The sequence below is a fragment of the Colius striatus genome, chromosome 11 (genome assembly GCF_028858725.1).
Source record: "Colius striatus isolate bColStr4 chromosome 11, bColStr4.1.hap1, whole genome shotgun sequence".
Taxonomy (NCBI): Eukaryota; Metazoa; Chordata; class Aves; order Coliiformes; family Coliidae; genus Colius; species Colius striatus.
This window is the reverse complement of record NC_084769.1, coordinates 28144650-28169871: the sequence shown is the minus strand read 5'-3', so window position 1 is coordinate 28169871 and position 25222 is coordinate 28144650. Positions and strand designations below refer to the sequence as shown.

The 25222-nt window shown below is 42.3% G+C and overlaps 1 protein-coding gene across 1 annotated transcript; it reads right to left on the bottom strand.

Moving 5' to 3' along the window:
* Positions 1–1764: 1764 nt before the first annotated feature.
* Positions 1765–13839, bottom strand: ICOS (inducible T cell costimulator). The gene is made up of 6 exons (XM_010206275.2): positions 13758–13839; positions 7849–7887; positions 6600–6938; positions 5073–5185; positions 4380–4470; positions 1765–3887 (listed from the first exon to the last, which is right to left on the bottom strand). Exons 1-5 carry the CDS (start codon positions 13813–13815, stop codon positions 4381–4383), a joined length of 639 nt encoding a protein of 212 aa, XP_010204577.1. The 5' UTR covers positions 13816–13839; the 3' UTR covers positions 1765–3887; position 4380.
* Between the last annotated feature and the right edge of the window lie 11383 nt (positions 13840–25222).

Genomic DNA, 25222 nt, shown 5'->3' with positions numbered 1-25222 from the left:
TGTCCTGAGGGAAGGACCCTCTATCTGCAGAAACTGCAACCATGGCAAAGAACCCACGCCAGAGATATTCACCAAGGACTGCATCCCGTGTGAGGGACCCTGTATTGGCAGAAGCCGCAGCTGCTGGGAACAACCCACACCAGAGAAGTTTGTTAAGGACTGTGTTCCAGGGGAGGAACCCTGTGTTGGAGCAGGGGAAGAATGCCAGGAGTCATCCTCATCTGAGAAGAGAGAAGAGGCAGAGCCCATCTGTGAGAGACTGACCACATTCCCCATTCCCTGTCCCCCTGAGCCGTTGAGGGGGGAGGAGGTAGAGATATCAGGAGCAGTGAGTTGGGCCTGGGAAGAAAGGAGGGATGGGAGAGGGAGATCTTAAAGTGCTGGTTGTAATTTTCTCATCATCCTACTCTCTTTTTGCTTTTATTCCATTCTGTTTTTTGTAGAATAAACTTTCCTACTTTCCTCTCTCAGTCGAGTCCTGGAGTCTGTTTTGCCCAGAACCATAATTGGCAGTGAGCCCTCCCTGCCCTTGTCTCAATCCACAACAACTTTGCTTATCTTTTTACTCCCATTTCACTGGGGCCTCCGCCATCCTAACGAGTGTGGGGGTGAATGGGGGCATCGAGCGAGAGACTGTCATAGTGCTGCTGTGCTAGCTGGGCCAAACCACGACATACCTGTGGGACAACTTATAGCAATGAGATCAGAGAGGATGAAAGCATCTTTCTGATACTGAATCTTATGTTATGTGTTGTATGACAGAAACTGATTTTACATAAACACTGTTTTTAGGAATGCAGCTCCTGGAAAAGCCCTAGCCAAAATGCTTCTTCAGTCATGTTCCCATAAAGCGATAGATCACAAAGATGGATACGGACAGATTGTAGAACCCTTCCCATGGACTGTCATATAGTTGTAAAGCTTTTGTTACAATCCTAAACCATTATGTACCAAACTGAGAAAACATAGGTTAGGCTTGTGTCTTAGCAGCTTATGTTACCCACAAACCACTGATTTCCTGGATGTTATTTGGATGTTAATTAGGCTTCTGGTTGTCTTGCAAGTGGATTTTGTAGAAGAGTTCGCTTTTTTTTCCCCCTGATAAAATGATCTTTTCCCAAAACTGGAGGTTTCCAAAGAAAGATTTTTAATTTTCGAAATGCTGACCTATTCGACTATCAGGCTTATTCTTATTGACCCCTTTCTTGTTTTATTTTATTTTAACCCTTTCTTGTCACAGTTTACAGACTCAGTTCATCTTACCTTTTTCAGAGCTTTTTTTTTCTCATTCTGCCATCTTTTACCTTCTTCTAGCTCCTTTTGATTTGAAGGTATTGAAGAATGGTACAAAGAAACTGAAAAATGTCCCAAAATAATCTTGAACATTATCCGTATGTCACATGAGGAATTAAAAGAAAGATAGAAAAGAGGAGACAATGTGAAAAAATACTTTCTCATGAAAATAAAAGGAAACAAACAGATCCAAACAGTGTCATCACCCCACTATGAAGAAACAGATCCAAATGTTTTGTTTTCATTTTTTTTTCCTTAGTCCTTTCTTGCTTCCCTCTAAGATACTGTACAAACGTAAATTGTCCCATACTTTCTCCATTGCATTCTGGATTTTATGGAGCTTATTTCCTTCACATGGTATGTATGTATGTATGTATGAACTTTCATACAAACACATGTGGCATAATAAAAAAAAGTGTTTTATTACGATTAAAAATCTCTTTCCAAGAAGAAAGCAGTGATGGAACTTGAGTCTTTCAAAAGTTTTTTTTACAATAGGTGTAAATCATTTATGTCTCCAGAGTAGAACATGTATTTTGAACTACCTTGTTCACACTTTCATCACATTTGTCCTTCATCTAGCAGCATGTCAAGGCAAATCTCAAGTTTTTCCTTCCTTCAGAAACTCTTTATTCTTTAAATTTCCTTTTCAGTCTGATTCCAGGGGATGGAACTGTTACACAGGATCATATGTAACTTACACTGTTACGTAGAATTTTGTATCCAGCATTTCTCATAGGCAGTGAAGGTTAGCTGTTTTCACCAATAATTATCAAAAGAACTCATTGTCAAAGGCAATAGTTTTCAAAGGCAAAATTTTACGAATATGTTTTTAAATGATGAAATCGGTGTACTCGTGGATGTACAGAGGAGAGTTTTATTTGCTCAGGAGGTTAATGTGGCAAAGGAACAACAGGAGAGACTGTAATATCACCCAACATACCAGGGTGCCCCTCTACATCTCTGCCTGGGAGCTGGTTATCTAAGCACGGTACCTGCTGTGAAATGGTCAGTCCCCACTTCATTTGATGCTTTAACAAATTGCACCTTCTCTCTGCACTACTTCTCTGCATTTAGGTGTTTTTCCAGGAAAGCTCTGTTCTTGACAAACCAGCTTATGACCTCTTCATGCCTGACAGTCCTGTGAGCAAATTTGAACCCAGCCTTCTGTTTACCAGGTGAGCAGGCTATGTGTCTTTCACAATAATGTCCTCTGACCTGTATTTGTTGTTTTGAATTGCAGAGAGAATCAATGCACTGTTCTGCATCTAGCAGCCAAATGGTGTCTGGCAACATATCTAGGCTATATTCCTCATTCGTCATTTATGGTCGGAGTTTTGATGGATTTCACAGAATCACAGAATGATAGGGGTTGAAAGGGACCTCTAGAGATCATCTAGTCCAACTCACCTGCTAGAGCACGTTCTCCTCCAACAGGTCACACATGAACACACCCAGGTGGGTTTTGAAAACCTCCAGAGGAGACTCCACACCCTCCCTGGGCAGCCTGTGCCAGGGCTCCCTCACCCTCACAGGAAAGATGTTTTTCCTCATGTTCAAGTGGAACTTTCTGTTCCAGCTTGTGCCCGTGATATTACAAGGATCATGAAAGACTGATCATTTAATTAATCCTGAAGGCTCTGAACAATCTGAGGCAGGTCAAGTAACTCCTGAACCCACAGGAGAAGTGGTAAAGGTTTCATGTCAAACCACAACAGAAAGGTTCAGAGTCCATCAACATACTGGCCTTATGGACTGGGTTATATTTGTGCTGCAAGACACGTGAACAGGAGAGGTCGTGCCTCTTGGTTCAGGATCTGATCTGAATCGATTTAAAGAATAATTGCAGTCCTCAAAGTAAAATATTCCTTTGGTAATAACAGATTTCAGAACTGAATTAAATAAGAGGAGCCCCAAGATGTGAGTGGCAAAGTTGTATCAAATAGCACAAACATCCCTGAGGTGCTGTGTCACAGTGGATCCTGTACTGTGTTGTTCTTCCTCAGGTTTTGCTCCCCTGCTGTCCTGCAGCCTGGTGCAGGAGAACATGTGTGCATACCACACTGTCCTAGTGTAGTACTAAGAAGATTGACAGTAAATCCGAGGATGAATCAATAATGTCAGGCTAAACTAGCCCTAACAAAAGGGCATGTGCAATACATTGACAGTGCTTCATGACTGTGCCACAAGGATTGGCGTTGGAGGTAGTCTTTTTTGGGGGGGGTTTTTTTGGTCCACAGTGGAAAGTTTATCACAAAGGAGACTGTACAAAATAAAAGTTATCTCTGTAGCCACTATGGGAATCTACTCTCAAGCAAACTCACTACATTTTCTTCAACTAAAAGCTGATAACAACACATTGTTAGCACTTCATGTACAAGTCAGTGGATCAGGCAGTGTGACAGTTAACACAAGGTTAGAGCAAAACACAACTCAGAACAGTACTACAGTGGGTGTCTGGTGACTGAGCACAGGACCATCACAAGAGCTCAGGGAGGCTGGGAAAGGTGAGGAAATGCTAATTTCCCATTGTCCAAGTTCAAGTAGCTGGAAACCTCTGCTGCCAGAATTTCCATAACACAAGCAATTTATACCTGGAATAGGAATCAAGAATTAGTTACATGCAATGCCCATACCTACAAATTCTGCTTCTGTTCCGTGTTCTATATTCAAATCTGCTTCTGGGTATTATGCAAGGGCTTAAGTCATTAGGAAGTTCCCTGTTATATACAGATTATTTGGTAGATCACTTCCCCAGGAAGATTTTGAGTATCATGCATCATCTGAAGAATCTGAAAGGAAGAGTTTCACATCTCTTCCTCATACATAAGATTATTACTTTCCACTGATACAAAGCAGTTACAATTCTAGGAACCACCCAATTATTCCAATTCAAAGTGTTTCCAGAGATTTTGTTTTTCATTTCCTCTTCTTGCTACATGGCAGCATCAACTCCATTAAGAAGCTGTTATAACAGTCCCATGCCACCACCCAGCATCAATGGGTGACACAGCAAGCATCTCTTTCCATCCCAGAGAAAACCTTGCAACAGATATAAGCAGAGGTACAACTATGCTTAGTACAACCTCAGATTCTTGTTTTTTTAGCTGCATTCACTGCTGCCATGGGCATATATTCACTGTTGTACTCATGGGAGTTGGATTCACACTGCTGATTCTGCAAACAGAGAGAAAATGCTGTGAATTTTATTTGTGGTCACTAACCTCTGCCACTCTTACCTTTGTTATTTAAGTAGGACAGTTACTCTCAGAGTTTTCAGTGGGAATATTAAAGTCAAACTAGACAGACACGCACATAGAAAACTTGGAATAAAACAAACTGAAAATGATAAATGCACATCGTTCAAAAGAATAAATAATGTCCATGGTCTCCTTTCTTTCCTGAGCCAACAGATTCTTTCTTTAAGTGGTTTTGCTCCACAACAGAGCTGGAATTGCTCTACTGATGATTTGTTTCCCCTTCTTGAAGAAAGCAATCAGGTGAATTGCTTACCAAAGTAATTTTGCTGACCTGTACAGCATTTCTCCTCTTTCCTTTGATTCCCAACCTTTAAATCAATAAACAATTCTGCCTTAGAAAAATTAAATTTGAGCTGCTGTCATCAATGACTGAACTCCAGGTGTAAATTAACAATTCAGTCTCTTTGTCAAAAAACACATCACGTGCTGACTGTCTCACCCTCTAAATCTCATTTAACCAAGTTCCCCATCTATGACCCTTGGAAGGAGGATTCTGCAGAATCTCATAGACTTGCTTACCTTATTCCTTAAGCAACAGGCTACAATACAGCAGACACAGGAAATCATGGCAAACATGATCAAGCCAATGATTATCCATGACATGAGTCCCAGTGAAATGCCGTCTTCCTTATCTGGAGAAATTAATGCAAAAAAAGTCACTACCGATAATACTAAAGACAACTTTTCAAATTATTTCCCCTCTTCTCTTCATATTAATAAAAATAGTAAAAGTGATCTATAGAGAAGGATTTTCCCAAGGTGAAAAGCCACCTTGGAAAAGTGTATTCAGGAGGAAGCAGAATGTTGCAGTTTTCCAGAAGGAGGGGTGAAACTGTTGATAGATGAGGAAGAAAGCGTAGACTGAAAAGAAGCCAAGCCAGGCTTGAGAACATGATGACAGTTGAGATCTGAGCAGGACTTAAGTTTACATTCAGTGAGTAGTAGCACAGGTGATTTAAAGGGCAGCCTGGTCAAAAGAAAGGTGGACTTTGGCAGTCACGTTTGGATAGGAAGACAAGCTGAGGGATATAAGATTACCATTACCATTACCCAGATCTGGGAGAAAATATAGTAGGGCATGAAACATCTGGCAATAGCTAAAGCATTTGGCTATCTATACAAATGGAAATGGACATCTTTGGGAAACACTGCAGACAAAAAAACATGCCACAGCTTGATTCTGAGAAGTTGTTTTAAGAGAAGGCTGACAGATAATTTGACCCAACCACATAATTATAGCCTTAGCATTTCATTTTCTATCTTTGTTTAGTTCTGGGGTTAAGAGATAGAAAAGACAGCAAGAGAAGGACAACAGGCAGTACCACATTGCAACTGAATGATATGGAGAACCAAGAAGACCTTTGAGCCAAACCACTATTAACACTTCCATCTTAATATACTAAAGAGCACTGAGTGAAAGGTAATTCAGAATTAAAGCCTGTGGAGCAAGTCTTCTGAAGTTAGTCCAAACCATTCTCAGTAAAAGGCTGGAAGTTCTCAGCAGTCATGGATCCCTTCTGCTCTAGGAAGGCTCTAAAGCTGAATGCTTGCTTCAGAGAAGTGAACGCCTTCTTCACATCAATGTGGCATCAGAGAGTTCCATATGTTACTACTAGCACAGGTATTTGGCAGCTACTACTTTTTTTTATCCTAGGCATATGAAGATAGCTCTTAGAATGGATTTTTTTTACCTGGCTAGAAACAATTGTACCATTTGTATTCAGCAACCTGGAAAACAGAAAATGGGAAATGTCTGCTACAGACAAAGGGGGAACTGCAGGAGGCCAAGGGATGTAGTCTAGATGGCTTGGGTGCCACCAGTGATAAGCAGAGCCCAGCACGGCCTGCAAAACATGTGCAAGAAGATGAATACATATGGAGTGGCCATGCTGAGCAGACTGCTCTCCTGTTACCTGCCCTCTGCTAAGTACTTTTAAGCTGTCTTGGAAATATCTCTGCAAACTTTAGTCTCATTTTTCACTGCAGCATAGCTATGACCAATGTCTACTTATTGGTAAACTGAAGTGAAGGGAGAAGTAAACTTACCTTGAATGTACAAATAAGTTTCTTTCAGCCGGCAGTCTATATAAGGAGGAGGTATGAATATTTCCAGGCAGTAGGTATAAATGTCAATATGCTTTCTTTCCAGATTTTTAAGAATGAATGTGGTGCTGTTATTTGAATGCTCTGTCTGACAGTAGGTGACATTGCTCTTGGGGATAACTTTCTCCTCACTCAAATGGAGTGCACAGATCTCCTTCTTTTCATGCCCTTTGAAGAGGATCATGCTGAACTCACTCACATTTTTGGGGTTGGGGAATGTGAACTTGAAGTTTCCATTTTCAAATTCCACCATCATCTGGGGGTCAGAGACATGAGGCTGTTCTGAAGACAGGAAAACAATTATTGCAATCGTTCATATAGCAATGAAAAGAATCCCTAAAATGTTAAGAAACTCATTTGAACAAAGCAAGTGAACCATGTGATTGAAACTTAAGGTATGTAGGTACTCAGCATTATCTGGCTGTGGAAAGCAGCCTGTACAATGAGATACCAGTGCATCATTCTGGTCATGTCAGGTATTACTGAGAAATAAATGAGAGAAGACCTAACCTGTTATCTGGCTGTCACTGTTAGCATTGGATCAGTGAGTTACTTGATAACATTTAAAAGCCTCCTTGGACAAAACACTTTATAGACATATAATCCCTGCCTCATTGTCCTATTCATAGGTAAAACAAGATGGTACAAAAATGGTGATAATTATCACTGGTTTATCGTTCATAACCTGCACCCTGATGATGTAGCTGAAAACTTAAAATGGGACATGAACACAAAACTCCTACATAAATGCCTTAACCACAAGATTTATCTTTCTTTTCCAGAGTAGATAGTGGTTTGAGGCATGACATAATGTTTAAACCTAATTACCTAGATGGCTAGAGCACCTTTAATGTTAACATAATGGATGGGCAAATGTGACTGTGCACACACCCACATTCAATCCAGAAATCACATTTAGCCTTCCTCAAACCTGTCTGAAGAACTCTCAGATGTTGTGCAATTCTCATTTTGCAAATTTATTGGAAAAGAAAAGGGAAAGACCGAGGATTTCCTGCTACCTCACAGTTTCACTTTGTAAAGTCAGTGATCAATAGCATGGGAAGCTCCTCCAGACAAAAATATGTTAAAGTGCTCTGTAAAAGTGGAGGGCTTTTTTTCAGTTCGAGGGCAGTATTTTTTGATCTAGAAAGGCATTTAAAACCATAAACCAAATTATGCAAATATGTCTTACCTATATTTTTGCACGGTCTTGACGAGCAGCTATCAACTCCTAAAAACACAAAATTGTTCACTGTTTAAAATTCAAGAAATGACATACAAGAACAGGGGATGAACCATGCAATGTTAAGATGCTGAAGCTATTTTCTTTTTTTGTCCTTAGTCTGATCCTGTGTGCACTACGCTATAAGAGCATATGATACACAAAAATGGAAGTAGACAGAAAATGCATTGAATAAGATTTAATACTGATCATACACACAGCATTTACAAATTCTTACAACACTTCTGCAAAGTAATAGGTGTATTTCATAAACAGAAGCTAAGACGAAAGCAAAATTTCCCCAAAAAAACTGAGGCAATCTGCCTCCAAATAAAAGACTGCACTTTTGGTTTCTTGTGAATCCAGAGTCTGCAAGAAGCCAGCATTCTGCTTTGTTTCCAGACCAAAATGCTCATTTTTGTCTATGTTCATTCTGTTTCCCCTGGTGCTCAGCATCAAAACATCTTCTCACGGCACATTCAGAATGAGTATCTGAAAAATACTCCAACACATACAACAAGAAAATACTCAAACAATGCATACTGTTTTGTTCCTTTTTCGATAGCAACTTTTTCTCTTTAGAATTATCAAACTGTAGTCCATTGTGGCTCCATTACAGGAGGCAAGCACATTTTTTATAATTGTTCTGGAGTTGTTTTTTTAAGCCACTGGCTCCATCACCACCCACTAGGGCAATACTGAGCGTGGAATTTCCTGTCTGAGTTGGTGGCATGTGCTGCTTTGAAATGTTTTGTATGTCAGTACTGGCAGCACAGTACAGCCTGATAGTGTTTCATTTGGAATTTTTCTTTTTGCAGTGGTCTAAAATTAAAGGTACAGACATATATGCAGACAAGTAGAAAAAAATCTATCTGCTTTTCCCATTTTTTGGTAGTCTGAATAAGTCCTTCAGAGGCTGCTTAGGCTGAAATACACTCTAAATCAGGATTTTATGATGCTAAGGAAATATTGGGCAAGTACTTAAAGATTTTGATGTGCCATCCTGTTCTTGTTACTGCTATATGGTAGCCTAGATCCACAGTCCCTAACTGTGCCAGCTATTGCACTGGTTACACAGTACAGATAATCTTTTCTCCCAAGGCCCTGTTATCTTTGATATCCAACCTACATATGCACAGGAACAGAAGGTTATTCTCATTTGGATACCTTTGTACTCTCTCAACTCCTGCTGCACAGAGGCAATCTTTTGTCCATGCTTTTTCCTTCTTTGAATTCTTGTTCCCCAGTTACAACAGTTGGCAAGGGCATTGCCATGAACGATACTCATTTAAAATATTTTTTGTGTGATCCATGAGCTAACAGACTTCTAGAAGACACTTAGTGATACACAGTTGGAAAGCATAGAAATTGCTATCCCTTTTTGATTGATTTACCCTCTTCCTTGTTATCACTTTCTTCCTGGCTTACTGTGCAGTCAGCACCCTTATCTAATTCAGTGACAGTTCTAATATCTGTATGTCTCTCAGGACTATTATTTAAGCGTGTGATAACAAACAAGGCATTTGGCATCTTGTACCACTGGTATGAAGATAAGACAGACAAAACACACAGCTCGCCAACCAGCAGTTAAATAGAGGTCTAGATATGCTAAAGGCACAAATAGAGAAAGTGGAAGCGCTCATGATAGTATGTAGTATGAAAAGCTGAAAGCAAAGGTCAAATAAAGAAACAGTTCTTGGTGATTTGTGTGTTGCATGGTGAAACAGAACAGCTGCTATGAGAACAGCTATTGAAATAAAGGTCTTTTAAAATGCTCAGTAGTTTCACGGTCTTTAGTTTGGTAACATAAACCTTTAAAATTAGGCAGAACTGCAGACAAATTATTTAGGGAAGGGAAGAGAAATCCAAATGCACTGATACAGCAAAAGCTAGGGAGCCTGGTAAATGTGTAAACTGACTTGATACATTTGAGAAGCATCTGCCTGTAATTGAGACCTCTACATTTGTCACTGGTCATCTGAGAGGAGAGGCAGATGCCGATTCTATTGGGGCAGCTACGGAACCAAGCAGTGCCATGTTCCCCCAACACCCCAGAGGAGTGTGGGGTTACCCTAGTCTGAGCGCTAAAGCAACAGCTTTGAATTTCATTCATTTCATTTGCCTCTGAGAATAGTTCAATTTTGCTGTTAGCTAAGGAAATCATTCTTTCATACCGGGTGGTTTAAAATGTTTGTGAGCGATCATGGTTTTAATCCTTGTTTTTAATAGAAAAGGGCAGAGAGAACTCATTAAGCATGTAGTTCATGTGACCTTGTGACAAGCTGAAAGATTGTTTTGTATCCTCCCTGGCCCAGAAGCCTTAACTGCCTATTTTCAAGAAAGATTTAGTAATGTATTTCTCTGAATGAGCATTTAGGTAAATGTGATGTAATTAGTATTCCTCTGAAACAAATGGCCATGTAGAAGAGTGTGCTCAGCATAGTATAAAGGCAGCACATTTTAAAATGAGATTAACAGTACTGGAGATTAAAACACAAAATTGTCTACAGGCATGACAACAATGGGTGAGATCTGATATGAATTTCCAACTCGCTAGCTATTGTGCATCAACTCCTAATGTGAGGGCTCTCACTGCATACTAAAAGGTGGCTTATTCTCCCCTTCCTGTGCCTGACTGCTCTTTTCCTGGTTCATTCCTAGGGTAATCCTCTGGACTGCTAACACTCTGTGGTTAATGGCCAGACACATTTGAGATGTCATTTGCTAAGCTACAGTCAGAATAAATGTGTATTTAGTGGGATGGGATATAGGAAATTGGGATTTAAACATTGAATAATTTCCACTCACTAAACCTCCCTAAAAAAAAATTTAATAAAAGACCACATGGCGGTATTGCTACAAATGAACAGAAGAACCTCACTGATTCTTCTTACGGGTGGTAAAATGCTTAGATTTGGCTGTAAGCTTCCTTTTCGGGTTTGGTTTGGTTTGTTGGTGTTTTTTTGGGTTTTTTTTTTTCCTCATAAATGAGCTAATCCAATTGCATATGAAGATTTTGAGACAATACAAATCTTTCCTTTGCTTTATAACAGTGTCCCACTGTGGAGTTGCACAGAGTTACTCCTGGCTCACTTCACATGAAGTAGAGTGTCAATATAAATGTGAGAATCCAAGAAATGAACATGTATAAGAAAGAAACATCTTGCTGTGTTAAACTATGAAAGAGTGTGTGTATATTCTATGTATATGTGTATTTACAGTCATAGACATTTCTATCTCAATTTTACTGCAGTGGGAAAGCACTTTGGCAGAGGTTTGGGGACTTCTATGGTAGTGTTTGGACACTGAAGCCAATGGAAGGCAGGTTATTTTCGTTTTAATGGGATTGCAATTTTTGTGCTTTCTGGTTGCTCTTTGGCAGACTTAAAGCTATTTGCAAACATCACAATTTCATTACACACTTTGGTCCTAACACAAGTTTTAAAAACAACTTTCAATTAATTTAAAAACTTGGAGTTCAGGGCAAGAGAATAGAATACTCTTGCTTGGCTTTCTTGTTGTTTGTTTTAACTGCACCAGCTCTCAAAAAAAATAACTGACTGACAAAAAGAACAAGGCTTCACTTGAGTGCCTTTGTCTCTGAAGAGGAACAAGGAGAGTGCAGACCCTACCTTTAAAACAAACACATTTTTTTTTGTTAATACTAAATGTGCACTGAAACCACATACAGTTTTTGAAGTTGCGATAGCTTTGACCTTTCAAGGCATTCTGAAAGATGACACTGTCAATTCAGTATCATTAGTCATATGCCTAAAACTAACATGTTCCTGTCTTCAAACAGTCAAGAATTAAGTGAAGAAAGCAACGTATCTGGGCCAAGGAAGCAATGACCATAACTACTCTAGGAAGCCTGAGGATCTATAATCTGAATTATTTCTATGGTATAACACATGTTGTAAAATACAGAATCTCTTATAAAATATACCACTAGCACAGCAGCCATTGCTGATAATATTTCAGACAGCCTTCTAAGAAGTGGCCATCATTTCCTCCTGTATTGACAACAGGAGATCTGTGAGTGAACAGTGATAATGCTTTGCAAATGTTGGCATGTAAAAGCTTTCATAGCAAGAGCTTCAAGTGCTGTGCTACCCTACAGCTCCATACTTCAGAATCCCATTGGTTGTGTTCCTCTACAGGCACCACAGGCACTCTGTGCTCTTATAGTTTATCATGACTGGGTTATCAAATCAGAATACACATATATCACCTTCTGTGACCTATTTACATTGAAAAAAAATATCCATAGATCATAGGTAGGGCTTGCTAATTGCTAAGTCCAAGAAAACCCAAATCTCAGAAGTTACTCTGTTTTTACTCATAAAAATTTGACATGGAGTGCTAGCTCATTCTCTAAATGAGAGTGTCGTGGAAATGTGTCTTACATCTAACCAATCTTTTCCAACTCTTTTATTTTTAGAAGGAATGATAATAATTAGTAATTTTTATGCTGAAAGCACTGTAGGGTAAAAGCCTGAGAGATATCATTCCTTGCACGGACAATCTCTTTCTCCTGCCATCTCCTCTCCCCAGCCCCCTCCCCAAATCCTATCCTCAGCATTTGATGGAAGGGAGAAAGAAGGGAGAAATGCCAGTATTAGAACAATTGTTTGCACCTTTAAAATTTCAGCTTATTTCTTCCCATAAGGAGTGACCTTCTAGCCAGCCACATGTTAAAGCATGCTGGTCAAGTATAGCTGCTAAATTGACAAGCTGAGAAATCCTAACAAAATTGTTAGGATTTTTTTAGCAGATTTAAGAACAACTTTTTAAGGAGAAAAATAGCAGCTCATGTCCCTTTAGAGATATTGATCACAATCCTCCTTTCCTGTGATTTCACACATCTTTTCAATCTATCTGAAAACTCGGTATATTATTGCTGTATTAGTTAACCTTCTGAAGGATATCCGCATCATCTAAAGAGCTGAACACTGTCTTTTATTTCAATGAAAGCTTAAATTCTGTATGAAACCTCAGGAGTATTTAAATTCTACAGGAGGACTTGAAACCTATCTTGTGTTACTAGAATTTCAGAAGCAAATGTATTCGATAGCCCTTGGCATGACCTTCAAAGGAACATGTTTAGATGGTATTTAGTAACTATGTGCGCTATATCTCAGGTCTTACTACATGACACATCATACCAAATCCTTGGACAGCATATGAATGAGAAAAAAGACTCTTCTTTATCAGCTATTGTATGCATTTTCATCCTGGGTCAGTATTATGCGGTTTTCAGAGAGGCTATAGATAAATGTGAGGTCTGGTATTTTATTTTGTATAGCTGTGACAAAACACTGAATCTTGAAATATGCTACATCCATGTTTATGGTGGGACTGAGATCAGTGCTGTCACCATGTGCCTCGTCAAACACAGCAATAGGAACGCTACATTTCTTTTAAGTCAGTCTGCATTCCAAGCACCAAAACAATCTCATCCACTCTTCCATGCTATATGCATTTTTCATAGTATAAAAATGCCCTGCCCATACTTGGCTTTTCTTTATTAAACCATTCACTGTCACACTGCTGAAGACTTTACGTCCAGCACGGGAAGCTTCGGGAGCACTAAAGTCTAAACAGCTGGAGGGTAACACTGAGCAGATGAGCTAAATAATATGAACAATCTAAATTTGTATTTCATTTCAGAGCAAGTGCCCTGCACTGGAAAGAATTCTCTTCCCACCAGCTCTCGTGATATTAAAGTTGAGAGAAGTCTTTTTGCAGCTGTTTCCCTTAATTACCTCTCTTCCTCCAAACCCTTGCTATCATGCCTCATTTACTGTCACCCATCAATAAGTGAGTTATATTCCATAGAGATGTCTACTGCAAGGAGAATAATCCAAAATGCTACTCACCATACAGGGCTTCAAATTGAAAGCAAAGGACACAGAAAGTTACAGCAACTGACTTCATGCTGCCTAACACAGAGGCACAAGCCTTCTGTCTACTGTGAAGACGGAGAAGAATTCATGGGTAGAAAAGGAAGTGGTTTGTGGGCAATGGGGGAAATTACATTATAATCAAAAGGACTTTTTAATTTAACCCCTGACTACGTTAGAGCTATGTCAGCATTAGCTGTCACCCACACCTGTGGAGTTTGAAGTTTTTTTTCCTACCTCATGACTTGCTGTTATAGACAGGAAGCTGAAAGGTTTTCTGACATTACTTACATTTGATGTTCACTTCTGCAGAGCCTGTTTCTGGTTAAATCTATCACAATAGAGGCTAGAGTTGTCTATGGTACACTTTCTGCAGATGACCCATGGTCAGCAACTTCTCCCTTAAATCAACTTAACAATATATGCACATTTACAACTGGCAACGTGGTTTCACCTCACTGTTTTCAGCCAGTCTTACTCACCGATGTTCTTGCTCTGTGTGGAAATTGTTTATTATCAGGAAGCTAATAACTTGTGTGTGTGTCTTGGTCCTGGAATTCATTGGAAGAATTCATTGGAGCATCCAAGTTGCAGAAGGATTCCCTCAGGCCTTTGACTTACTTAAGGCTCACTCCAACATCAGACTTCCTCCCTGCAGATCAGTCTTGCACTGTGTGGACATGAGAAACTTCATGCAGCTCTGTGAGAGGAGATCTGACCCAATGCCTTAGGGCCTTAGGTAAAACATTTCTCTCCTTCCCTCTTCCTGCTTTTGTGCAGCACATTCAATTCTGGCCTGCTATCCATGTGTATTCTGGAAGTGGTTTAAGAACCTTTGAGATAGAACCAGCTATTTATTTATGCCTATAAAAGTAATTTTAAGCAGATTACATTAAAAAGCATGAATACATTCTCATAGACATTTTACCTACATCCTTCACTAATACTTGGAGATTTTATTCTCATCAACAACAATATCTTGTCAAAGCTATCTCTTCTGCTAATACTACCACATATTTCATAAACAGACATTAAAGAAACCATCGTCTGTAACCATGTAGCAAGTCTATTTGGAGGCCAACTATTATCCGAAGCCTGTTTCCCAGGCCTTGGCATATCAGAAGGGAAAGAGAACCTCACTCAATCTGCTGGCCACACTCTTCTTGATGCATCCCAGGATGCCATTGGCTTTCTTGGCCATGAGGGCACGTTGCTGGCTCATGTTTAATTTGCTGTCCACCAGAACTCCTAGTTGTCTCTCTGCAGAATTGCTCTTCAGCAGGTCAACCTGCAGCTTGTAGTGGTGTATGGGGTTGTTCCTCCCAAGGTGCAGGACTCTTTTGGAGAAATCTACTCTTTCCATCCCTTCTCTGTGACCTTATCAGTTATACCAATGTAGAGGGGATTAATACACATCTATTTCCCTGCTGGGGTGAGAATAGCTCCCAGCGTTGGTTGGCATAGATCCCGACAAAACAATTCAAGCAAGTCCCACTGTCTAGTATACAGTTTGTATTTGTCCTCTCTTTCTCCTGTCTTAATAGCCTCAAGTCTGGAAGTACTCCTTCTCCATTTCTGCTTCCTGGTGTGTGGGATTTATACAGACACCCTTTGTTTCAATAGGATCCAGATAGGGTACACTTTGTGATACGTATGACAGCACTTTGAAGTTTGATCTAGACAGTGGTTTCTTTAGGTGGTCAAGTATGTCTGATGATAAGCCAGCAGAGCCTGGGACTCTCACAGTGTATGTTCACAAGCACAAAAACACAAAGTCTAGCTCAGGGATGAGGGATGCTCACCTTCCAGTATCACACCAACAGAAACTCCTCCATTGCCTTTCAATCTTTCTGTCTTTGCCTCCCTGCTCTGTCAGTGCTTACCTACTTCACAAAGACAACGTGACTGCAAGTTGGAAATGTTTCTTGCTAATACTACAGTTGGTTACAGTTAACCACCTGGGACAAGCAGTCTGTTTCCATAACACACTTCCTATAACTGCAACTATTTTTGCTCACAAACACGTGTTTCCTCTTTCCATCCTCACTCACTTCTCTTTGTCTTGATTTTCATTCTCTCATCCACACACACCTCTCAGGGCTGATTTCTTTCCTCCTCTAACCTGACTGTTCCCCAGGGTTTGTCTATCTTTCTTCTCAAGCAGAGGTTGCCCTTCATCATGTGCAGTAACTCCTTTCTGGAGTGTGGCTTCTCCTTTCCCAAAGCCCCCCTCTTTGTTCATATCCCACCCCCAACACTACCCTACAGTGATAAACTCTTTTTTGTCTTCTTATCTCACTTCTGACTTGCCATCATTGACTATTAACAAACTGCAAAATCTTTATGGACATTTTTATGCCTTTAAAAGTGCATCCAGTGACACACCAAGTTCCAAAGAGAAATGGATTTTCTCATCCCTTGGTCCATACACCAGTATTCTCTACCATACAATCTTACCCTCTAACTCCAAGCAACTCAGAAAACACTTCTGCTGCTTCCCTAAGGAGACTGATTCACAGCAAAGATTTTTCCTTTTGATGCATGCACTATGTATATTTTTCTTTACACTTTTTAATCACAGGAACTCTTGATATACTTACTGTTATCACCCTAAACAATGTCCATTTAGCACAGTTCTCTGTGAAACCAAGGTGGTGTTTACACTGAAGTAGCTTTTCACTTCTGCTTGTGAATGATGTCCAGTTGTCTGCAGTAGTATAAAATACTCTCTCTAGAAAATGTTTTGTGATTCTTTTTGTTGAGGCTGCCACAGCCTATCCATACAAATTATATTCCATTGTCTCCTGCTGCTTCTCATTCTTTGCTTCAGTATCTGGCCTATATTCTCATGACTTTGGATCATTCCCTCCGGGCTGGAGCAGAAAGCCTCCACACTCATGCCTTTTCGTTTCCTGTCCTCCTTATTGAGAAGGCAAACAATGGCTTTCACTGTGCTATTTTTAAGGTTCTATGATGGCTTTAAATCCTACTTCCCATCTGCCTTGCTCCCCATTAGTTGTGTAAACAAGCTACAAGTTGTTCAGGATGCAGAGATTTCAGCCTGAAATGCAGCTCTTGCTCTCCCTCGTTTGTTCTGATGCCTCCTTTGCTGATATATTGGTCCTACCTCTCCCATAGGCCTGTGGGGCATACTGAAATATTCTCTCCATCTGCAGAGGCTACCAGGGCTCAGCTCAGCAGCAGGACATACATCTTCCTGCAGAACAGACCTAATGAGACTGTCTCCTTTAGGGTGTGAATGTGTGTGGCTTTGCTTCTTAGTACAAGCTCAGGTACCCCATGAATCACTTTTTTGGGGAGATGAAACTTGGGAGTATTTCATTGTCATCAGCTTACCTAAGAGAAGAAAAAATATCATGTATCTTAAGGAGTTAAGCCCAGACCTAACACATGCAAGGGCATTGACCTATACATTCAGTCAACAGGCTCTAAGTGCAAATTCAGTCAGTCAAAAGAGAGGTGGTAGATGCCTCGTCCTTGGAAACATTCAAAGCCACATTGGACAGGGTTCTGAGCAACCTGATCTAGTTGAAGATGGTCCTGTTCACTGGAGGAGTGGTGGACTAGATCCCCTTCAAAGGTCCTATCTAACCCAAACCATTCTATTATTCTGATTCTAAATGACACTTCAGATCCTGTGACTGGTATTTTAGACTGGCTGGCTCTAGGCACTGGGAGCCATCTAGGCAAAGACTGTCTCCATCTGGTCCCAGGAGCTGCTGTAGCTCTGGGTATCCAGCCTCCGTGCCTGCTGCAGTGCCATTACCTAAGGAGGTACCGAATGGCTTCTCCAGGACAGAGTGTGTGTAATCAATGATGGTCACAAGCATATGCTGGTGGTATGGATTGCAGACCAATAGAGTAGCTGTATAAGTTTTACTATCTTGAATAACAACAACCATGTTCTTGCCCTTCAAAGTGCACTGGGAAGAGGACTGTGAGCAGTAGGTATCTCTCAGTGGCATATGCCTGAGTGTGCAGGAGGTATTTAGGAGAACACCAGGGCTGTAAGTGGCCTGGATTCACGGGCAGTGCTCCACATGAAGGAGGGTATCTTCTGAAGCCATTGCAGTTCTCCTGTGGCTGACATGCTGCTGAGTGGGACTTTTGTCACCACTACCACTTGAATCTAGGTTCAGTAGAGAGGTCTTCCAGAATGGATAGCAAAACATGCAGAATCCAAATGAAGTGCAAGTGTGAGGACCCAGATGGTTACTGTCTTGCCACTTGTAGAGGAGTGCATGACAGCATAATATATCCTATCCTACATCAGCATGCTGATGAGCTGAGTGATGGTGAAAGTTACTCTGCTTTTAGATTTTAATTTAATCGTCTTTTGGGTGAGACAGTGATGAAGTAAACACATTCTGTAAAATTTTCACACCTCAACTGTTTCAAAGCTCATAGTAGAGTGGTGAGTCTTGTTATGTGGTTATCTGGCCAGCTGTCTTGGAGGAGTTAGGACTGAAAGAATCACATACTGTGGTGGTACTTGAGGTTTGTGGTGTGATTTTTATCTCAGCATTGTTCTGATTACTTTTTTTGCTACCACTGCACTGTCAGTATAGCAAAGGGAAACTTTCTTCTACAAAAGTAGCCTCCAAAGCCATGAAGCATTCTTGCAGCTAAGAGATAAATCAAATGTCATGCTGAATATTGCAAGGTGAAGCAGCACAATCCTGGCCTGGACTTACAGAAACTTCAAAGTGGCTGAGGACACACATGCAACTGTCTGTTCCCACCTGACTTGAAGTGCTTTTGAAAACCCTGTGTTTTCAGGCCAGGCTTTGCTGTTGCTGTTAATGGTTAACTGGGGCAAGGCTTAGACAACTCAGGCCTTGGTGGATTTGGAGGAGTACAAACAATGAAATCACAGCTTGCTTAAACACACAATCATAGAATCATTTTATTTGAAGAAGACCTTTAAGATTAAGTCCAATCACTAACTTAACACTGCCAAGTCCACCACTAAACCACATCCCTCAGCACCTCATCTATGCATCTTTTAAATATCTCTAGGAATGGTGACTCCACCACATCCTTGGGCAGCCCATTGCAGTGTTTCACAGCCCTCTGAGTGAAAAAGTTCTTCCTACTACCCAATCTAAACCTCCCCTGGCACAACTTAAGGCTATTTCCTCTTGTCCTTTCCCTTGTTACTTGTTTAAGAGACTGATCCCTACCTCACTACAATGTCCTTTCAAGTAGTTGTAGAAAATTATCATGTGTTCATTCAGCCTCCTCTTCTCCAGACTAAACATCCTCAGCTCCCTCAGCTGCTTCTCATAAGACTTGTTCTCTAGACCTTTCACTAGCTTCGTTGCTTGTCTCTGGACATGCTACAGCACGTCAATGTCCCTCTTCCAGTGATGGACCCAAAACTGAGCACAGTATTTGAGGTGTGGCCTCACCGGGTACAGGGAGACAATCACTTCCTTGGTTCTGCTGGCCACACTAATTTTGATAAAGGCCAGGACGTCATTGGCCTTCTTATTCACCTGGGCACACTGCTGGGTCATGTTCAGCCGGCTGTTGATTAAAATCCCCAGGTTCTTTTCCACCAGACAGCTTTCCAATCACACATCCTCATGCCTGTAGCGTTGCCTGGGGTTGTTGTGGCCCAAGTGCAGGACCCAGCACTTGGCCTTGTTGAACCTCATGCAATTGGCCTCAGCTCATTTATCCAGCCTGTGCAGGTACCTCTGAAGAGCCTTCCTGTCCTCCAGCAGATATATGCACCCAAGTACTCTTCTACGTCTCCTTTTTTTGTCTGTAATTCAGAATCTCACAGGCTGCTGCTTTGGGAACAAACTGCTTTGTACATGTAGGCCAAAGCTACAGAAGGCAGTACTCTCCCTTGCAGAGCAAAGATCACTTGCTCCATTTCGCTCAAGGCTTGACAGGGCTGTGTTCATCATATGGGTGTCAGGACAACCAAAGCTGGGCACATTGCAGTGCTGTTTCACCCCTTGTGCTCCTGTGGCAAGAGCCTGGTGAAAGGTTTGTTTCCCCTTCGGCAGGAGATGCTCCCTATGGCTGCTTTCCAGGCTGAGCTGACCTGGGTGCTGTGTAGCCGTGGGAATGGCAGTGGGGCATGGGGCAGGGGCAGGTGGAGTAGTGGTTCCTGGCCAACAAACCCACTGTCAGAGCCAGGCCCGTGGCTGAAAGCCCTCTGCATCCCACCGGTGACCCACCACAGCTGCTCCACGTGCATGCCTGCTAGCAGACCCCCTGGAACAGCGTGAACCCCCATGTCAGGAGGGTGTTGGGCACGGCGCAGCCGAGGGGAAGCACCGCAGCCGCACCGCCGAGGGGAGGCCGCACGGGGGCGCTGCCGGCCCGCGCTCCGCCTGCCCCGGCCCCGGCCCCGGCCCCGGCCCCGGCCCAGGCCCGGCGGGCGCGCGAGGCCTCCGGCGGTGCCTCGGTCTGGGGCAGAGTGGCGGCGGGACGGGAAGCGAGGCCGGGCTGAGCCCAGATGTGCCGCAGCCGGCCCCGCCCGGCCTGGCCCCGCCCCTTCTCGCAGCAGCGTTTTGGGAAACTAGTTTTAGGTGCTAAACCGAGGTCTTTTGCTCTGCTCTCAGCCTAGCGTAGCTCGCGGCTTGCACTGTGGCCCTTCCAGGGTCACTTCAAAGTCCCCGGCGTCGGTGCCTGGCTGCAGGCCCTTACGGAGATTGAGTTGCTCTCAGTGATTTCCTAGAGTCCCACATGACCCTCCCAACGTACGAGTGGCTTCATGTTTAAGATTATGGCTTCTTTCATCAGAAAGGAATCCCAAACCCGAGGCAGCAGAAACTGGAGGGACAGAGCGTGTTTCTTAGAGTTCAGGAGGTTTTGAAAAGGGTCACAGCTGAAAATGGGAGGTTTTATCTTCTGTGTAAGCATTAGAAGGTTGTTCATCTGTGCTTGCTATTTTGATGAGAAAGAACAAGGTGTAAGAAACAATCCTTGAACAGGACAGGGATGACAAAGAGGCAAAGGACTTTGAATAGAAGTCAGTTCTTTCTTCCTGCCCCTCTGTTTTGTTCTGATTGTTAGCAGCTCCTTCTCTGTGGATTGGACGAAGATTCCTGATTCTAGCCAGAGCCTAGGTTGGCTTGTTAATAGAATTATGATTAGGCACATCTAGAGCAGAGAGGCTTCAAGTTGGAAGGTTCCCCTTTACTACATGATCAGTAACAATGTACTGAATCTAGATATATTGATGAACTTGTTGAAATCAGAGCAGTTAATTGATAAAAGATACATTTACTCATGATCAACATGGCTTGTGTGGCTCTACATAGGCAAAAAGGAAGTACGTGATACTGATGTGATTTAGCAAGGATAGTAGGACGGCCCAGAGCAGCTCTGCAGAGAGACACCTGGGAGTCCTGATTGATAATAAACTAACTGTGAGCCAGCAATGTGCCCTCGTGGCCAAGAAGGCCAATGGCACCCTGGGATGCATCACGAAGAGTGTGCCCAGCAGGTCAAGGGAGGTTCTGCTCCCCATTTACTGTGCCCTGGGGAGGTCTTATCTGGAGTCCTGTGTCCAGTTCTGGGCTCCCCAGCTCAAGAGGGACAGAGAACTGCTGGAGAGCCCAGAGCAGGGCCACCAAGATGATCAAGGGTATGGAACATCTTTCTTATGAGGAAAGGCTGCAGGATGTGGGGCTGTTTAGTCTGGAGAAGAGGAGACTGAGGGGGGATCTCAATATTTACAAATATCTAAATGGTGGCTGTCAGGAGGATGGGACATCCCTTTTTTCCATTGTATCTAGCAATAGGACAAGGGGTAATGGGATGAAGCTGGAACACAAAAAGTTCCACTTAAACATGAGGAAGACTATTTTATGGTGAGGGTGAGGGAGCCCTGGCACAGGCTGCCCAGGGAGGGTGTGGAGTCTCCTTCCTTGGAGGTCAACACCTGCCTGGACATGTTCCTATGTGACCTGACCTAGGTGGTACTGCTTCTGCATGGGGGTTGGACTAGGTGGTCTCTAAAGGTCCCTTCCAACCCCTACTATTTTATGATACTGGCCTGCATGTGCTAAATTGGAAAAAAAGGGCAACATTCTCCCATGAGGGCACACATTTCATCACATCCTCAAGAGAATGACAATCATGCTAGTACATTATCCTTGCATTGATACAAAGTCCATGATGCAAGAGAAATTCAGAGCAAAATGAGTTATGTAATGGACAAAAGCTGGAACACAAAAAGTTCCACTCTAGGAAAAACTTCTTTCCTGTGAGGGTGAGGGAGCCCTGGCACAGGCTGCCCAGGGAGGGTGTGCAGTCTCCTTCTCTGGAGGTTTTCAAAACCTGCCTGGACACGTTCCTGGGTGACTTGATCTGGGTGGACCTGCTTGAGCAGGGGGTTTGGAGCAGATGATCTTTAGAGGTCCCTTCTAACCCCTGCCATTCTGTGATCGTATGGGTCTGGATCCTGGCCAGGACCAGCTACACAGAGAGACTCCAGCAATCAAAGGCATAACCTTTTTCCCAGATCTCCTTGGCAGCCCCGGAGTCTGTAGCATGAGTGAAGCATTTACACTGGGGTGCCCAGAGCAGTTCTGAACAGGAGTCTATGCAGAGGGAGAACTCTGCCCCTGTGTAAGTCATTGAAGTGGAGGATGCCTCTGGATGCACTGTTAGACTATTGTTCTTCAAGAAGGGTGGTTTGGCTGGAAGCGTCTGCAGGTTGCAAAGGTTGCTTGACCCCTTTGCAAGCAGCTGAATAGGCTGTGGCTGAAAGGATGGTTGAATGTGAAAGACCAGGGAATCATAGCAAGAAACTGCAAGTTTGTGCCTCACACAGAGTCAGAGACACTATGAAGAGCAAAGGAGGACAGCCATACCTCCAGGGAGGCAGAAGGAACAGAGTTTGCTGCAACTGAAAAGTCACTGGGTTAACCAATATTAAGCCTGGGAGGAAATACTTGTCTGCAAGAATGCAAGAGACTGGGCTGGAGTTGTATATAAACCCTTCTGATGTGTTTCCATTTGTCCCAGAATTACTTTTAAGCCAGTGAAGCATAGCCTAAAAGCCTTCAGTGTTCTTTGGGAGCTCACTGTAAGGGAGGGGTCTAGACACCCCTCTCACGGTCAGCTTGGATGCTGTCACCACATGAAAAAGGATTCACAGTAAAAATTAGAATGACAAGCAAAAAATAGAAATCATATATCTGTATTCTCTAGGGAACCTAAGTGATTGAAATTACTAGTCTAAAACATCGCTGTAACTACACTGAATACATTACAAACCGGCAGAGGAAATTGTGGTGAGTTGGCCTTTGTCATGCAAAGACTCCAGATTTCTTCATAGAAATTCCCACACACCTCCAGGGCACCTGGAAAACAGGTATAGCTACTTTGTAAGAAGTTGCACAACTTCTCTATTGCTGAACCTTCAAGATAAAACCTTCTTCCTCATTTCAAGGGTCCTCCACAGCCAGAGGTTACCATGTCAAATCTCCTTGATTATCTGAAACTTCACCTTGAGAGTGCAACCAGAACTGCAGAGCATGCAAGTTACAAAAGTTAACAGGGCCAAGACACAGCACTCCCAGCAAAAGCAGTTAGCTCTGCAACTGTCCAGTTCCTTCCATGTCTCTAGTGCGTACTCTAAACAGTTCAGGGTGAACATACTCAAACTGGCTCTTAACTGAACTACAGAGTAAACCTGAATGCAAGAAGTATCCAGTTACATTCAGGCAAGCTCTGCAGTAGCTGATATACTCTTGTTCTCATAATAAAACCTCAATAAGCTCTGCTCAGTCTAAGCTGTTCCCAGTTACTGTCAAGTTGTCCCAGGCAGATGTATACATATCATCTAGGAATGTGCAGCTCCCTGCCTGCCTGTCACTGACAGCTGGCAAATTTTCTTGAACAAGATTTGCACGCTTGGTCTCTTTGATCTTAGCTGTGTGGCTGCTGGTCATTGAAAGTGAATGTTTGCTCAAGGGGCTTTTGTTGTCTTAGCCAAAGTGCTGCTTCAGTTTCGGGTCTGTAGCCTCATGCAACACTGACTGAGCCACAGCAAAGCACATCCATATCCAGAGAAGTCAAGCAGCCTGCTACAACGTAATGAAGCTGAGGAAGAGAGGTGCCCATATTGTTTATGTAGATACTACAGAATCAGGGATTTTCTGTGTCCTCACCTTAGTCAACTGAGTTACAAAGACATCTACCCAAGAAAAGTCCTCAACCTGAAAATTCTGTAGGTTGTGAAGGTCTTTCAGGATATCATTACCATATGCTTTTCCTGTTGTTACATTCCTCACTAAGCACCCACTGTAGGGTACTTACCTGGAGGCAAGATACTTGGCCTGATTTTTTTGTTCTCAGTTGATACAGCCAGCCCTTACATTTACACTGTCACCAATTGTTTAGATGACTATCAGAAAAGGTGAAAGTTGGTGTTGCTCTGTTCTCACTGGGTCACTACTACTGCTAAATATTAATGTTACATTACCTAGTGGGGCTAATCATAGCCCTGTTCCATAGCCCTGTTCCACAGCCTTATTTCAGAATTCCTCAAGAAGCCCCTTCTGGATTGGTTTGCTGGTAGGCCAGGAATGGAATGAAGTGTCATCAGCGCTGCAAAATACAGTGCGATAAATCTGGTTTCTCCTCATAGATCTCTTGGTAGATCATCTGCTCATTCTGCTGTTTTGAGATGACTGCTGAAAAGTCACACACATATGTCCTTTATTTAATTCAAAGTCAAATCTTCTTGTTGCTTCTTGTTGCTTGTTGCTTTTGTTGTCTTAGCCAAAGTGCTGCTTCAGTTTTGGGTCTGTAGCCTCATGCAACACTGACTGAGCCACAGCAAAGCACACCCATATCCAGAGAAGTCAAGCAGCCTGCTACAACATAATGAAGCTGAAATCTTCTTGTTTGGTTGCTAGAATTCTTTATCCCTTGTCTGTCTGCTCTACTGTGTCAGCAGCAGAGGCAAGATATGGACTTTAGCAATGAAGTTGTGTTCAGTATCTACCATAGAGATCAGCAGCACAGCTGATGGTTGTTTTTGTTAGCTGAACTATCCTCCCTTTGACAAAAGTGTCTTCATGTGCTGCTGATGCCTCTTCAAAGGCGCTGTTTGATGTGATTATATTCCTGCTGGTTATTGAAGATCTTTTTAAGACTTATCTCCATGCCAGATGTTACAGGCTGCCCAAGAATTTTTAAGCTCAATTTGTTTTCTGGATGTTCACAGTATGATGGGATGCTTACAAATGTATTCTCATGCTAGGGGTCTTACTAAACATGCAATGAACAACATAGGATTCTCTAGTTAGGAAGCCATTGATTCATGTTACATTTATTTAGACATTTAGCTCTACAGGTCATTGGTTTCTTTTGTTCTGTGTTAGGCAAGAAAAAAGCTGCAACAACAACAAAAAAGTCACAGCAGTTCTCATTGGGTTGCTGTG

Excerpts from the sequence above, each read along its gene's own strand:
- ICOS (XM_010206275.2), bottom strand. The coding sequence starts at position 13,815 with ATGAAGTCAGTTGCTGTAACTTTCTGTGTCCTTTGCTTTCAATTTGAA. Across the intron at positions 7,888-13,757 it reads TCAATTTGAAGCCCTGTATG|GAGTTGATAGCTGCTCGTCA; the intron begins GTGAGTAGCATT and ends TTGTGTTTTTAG. Across the intron at positions 5,186-6,599 it reads AACTTATTTGTACATTCAAG|ATAAGGAAGACGGCATTTCA; the intron begins GTAAGTTTACTT and ends TAATTTCTCCAG.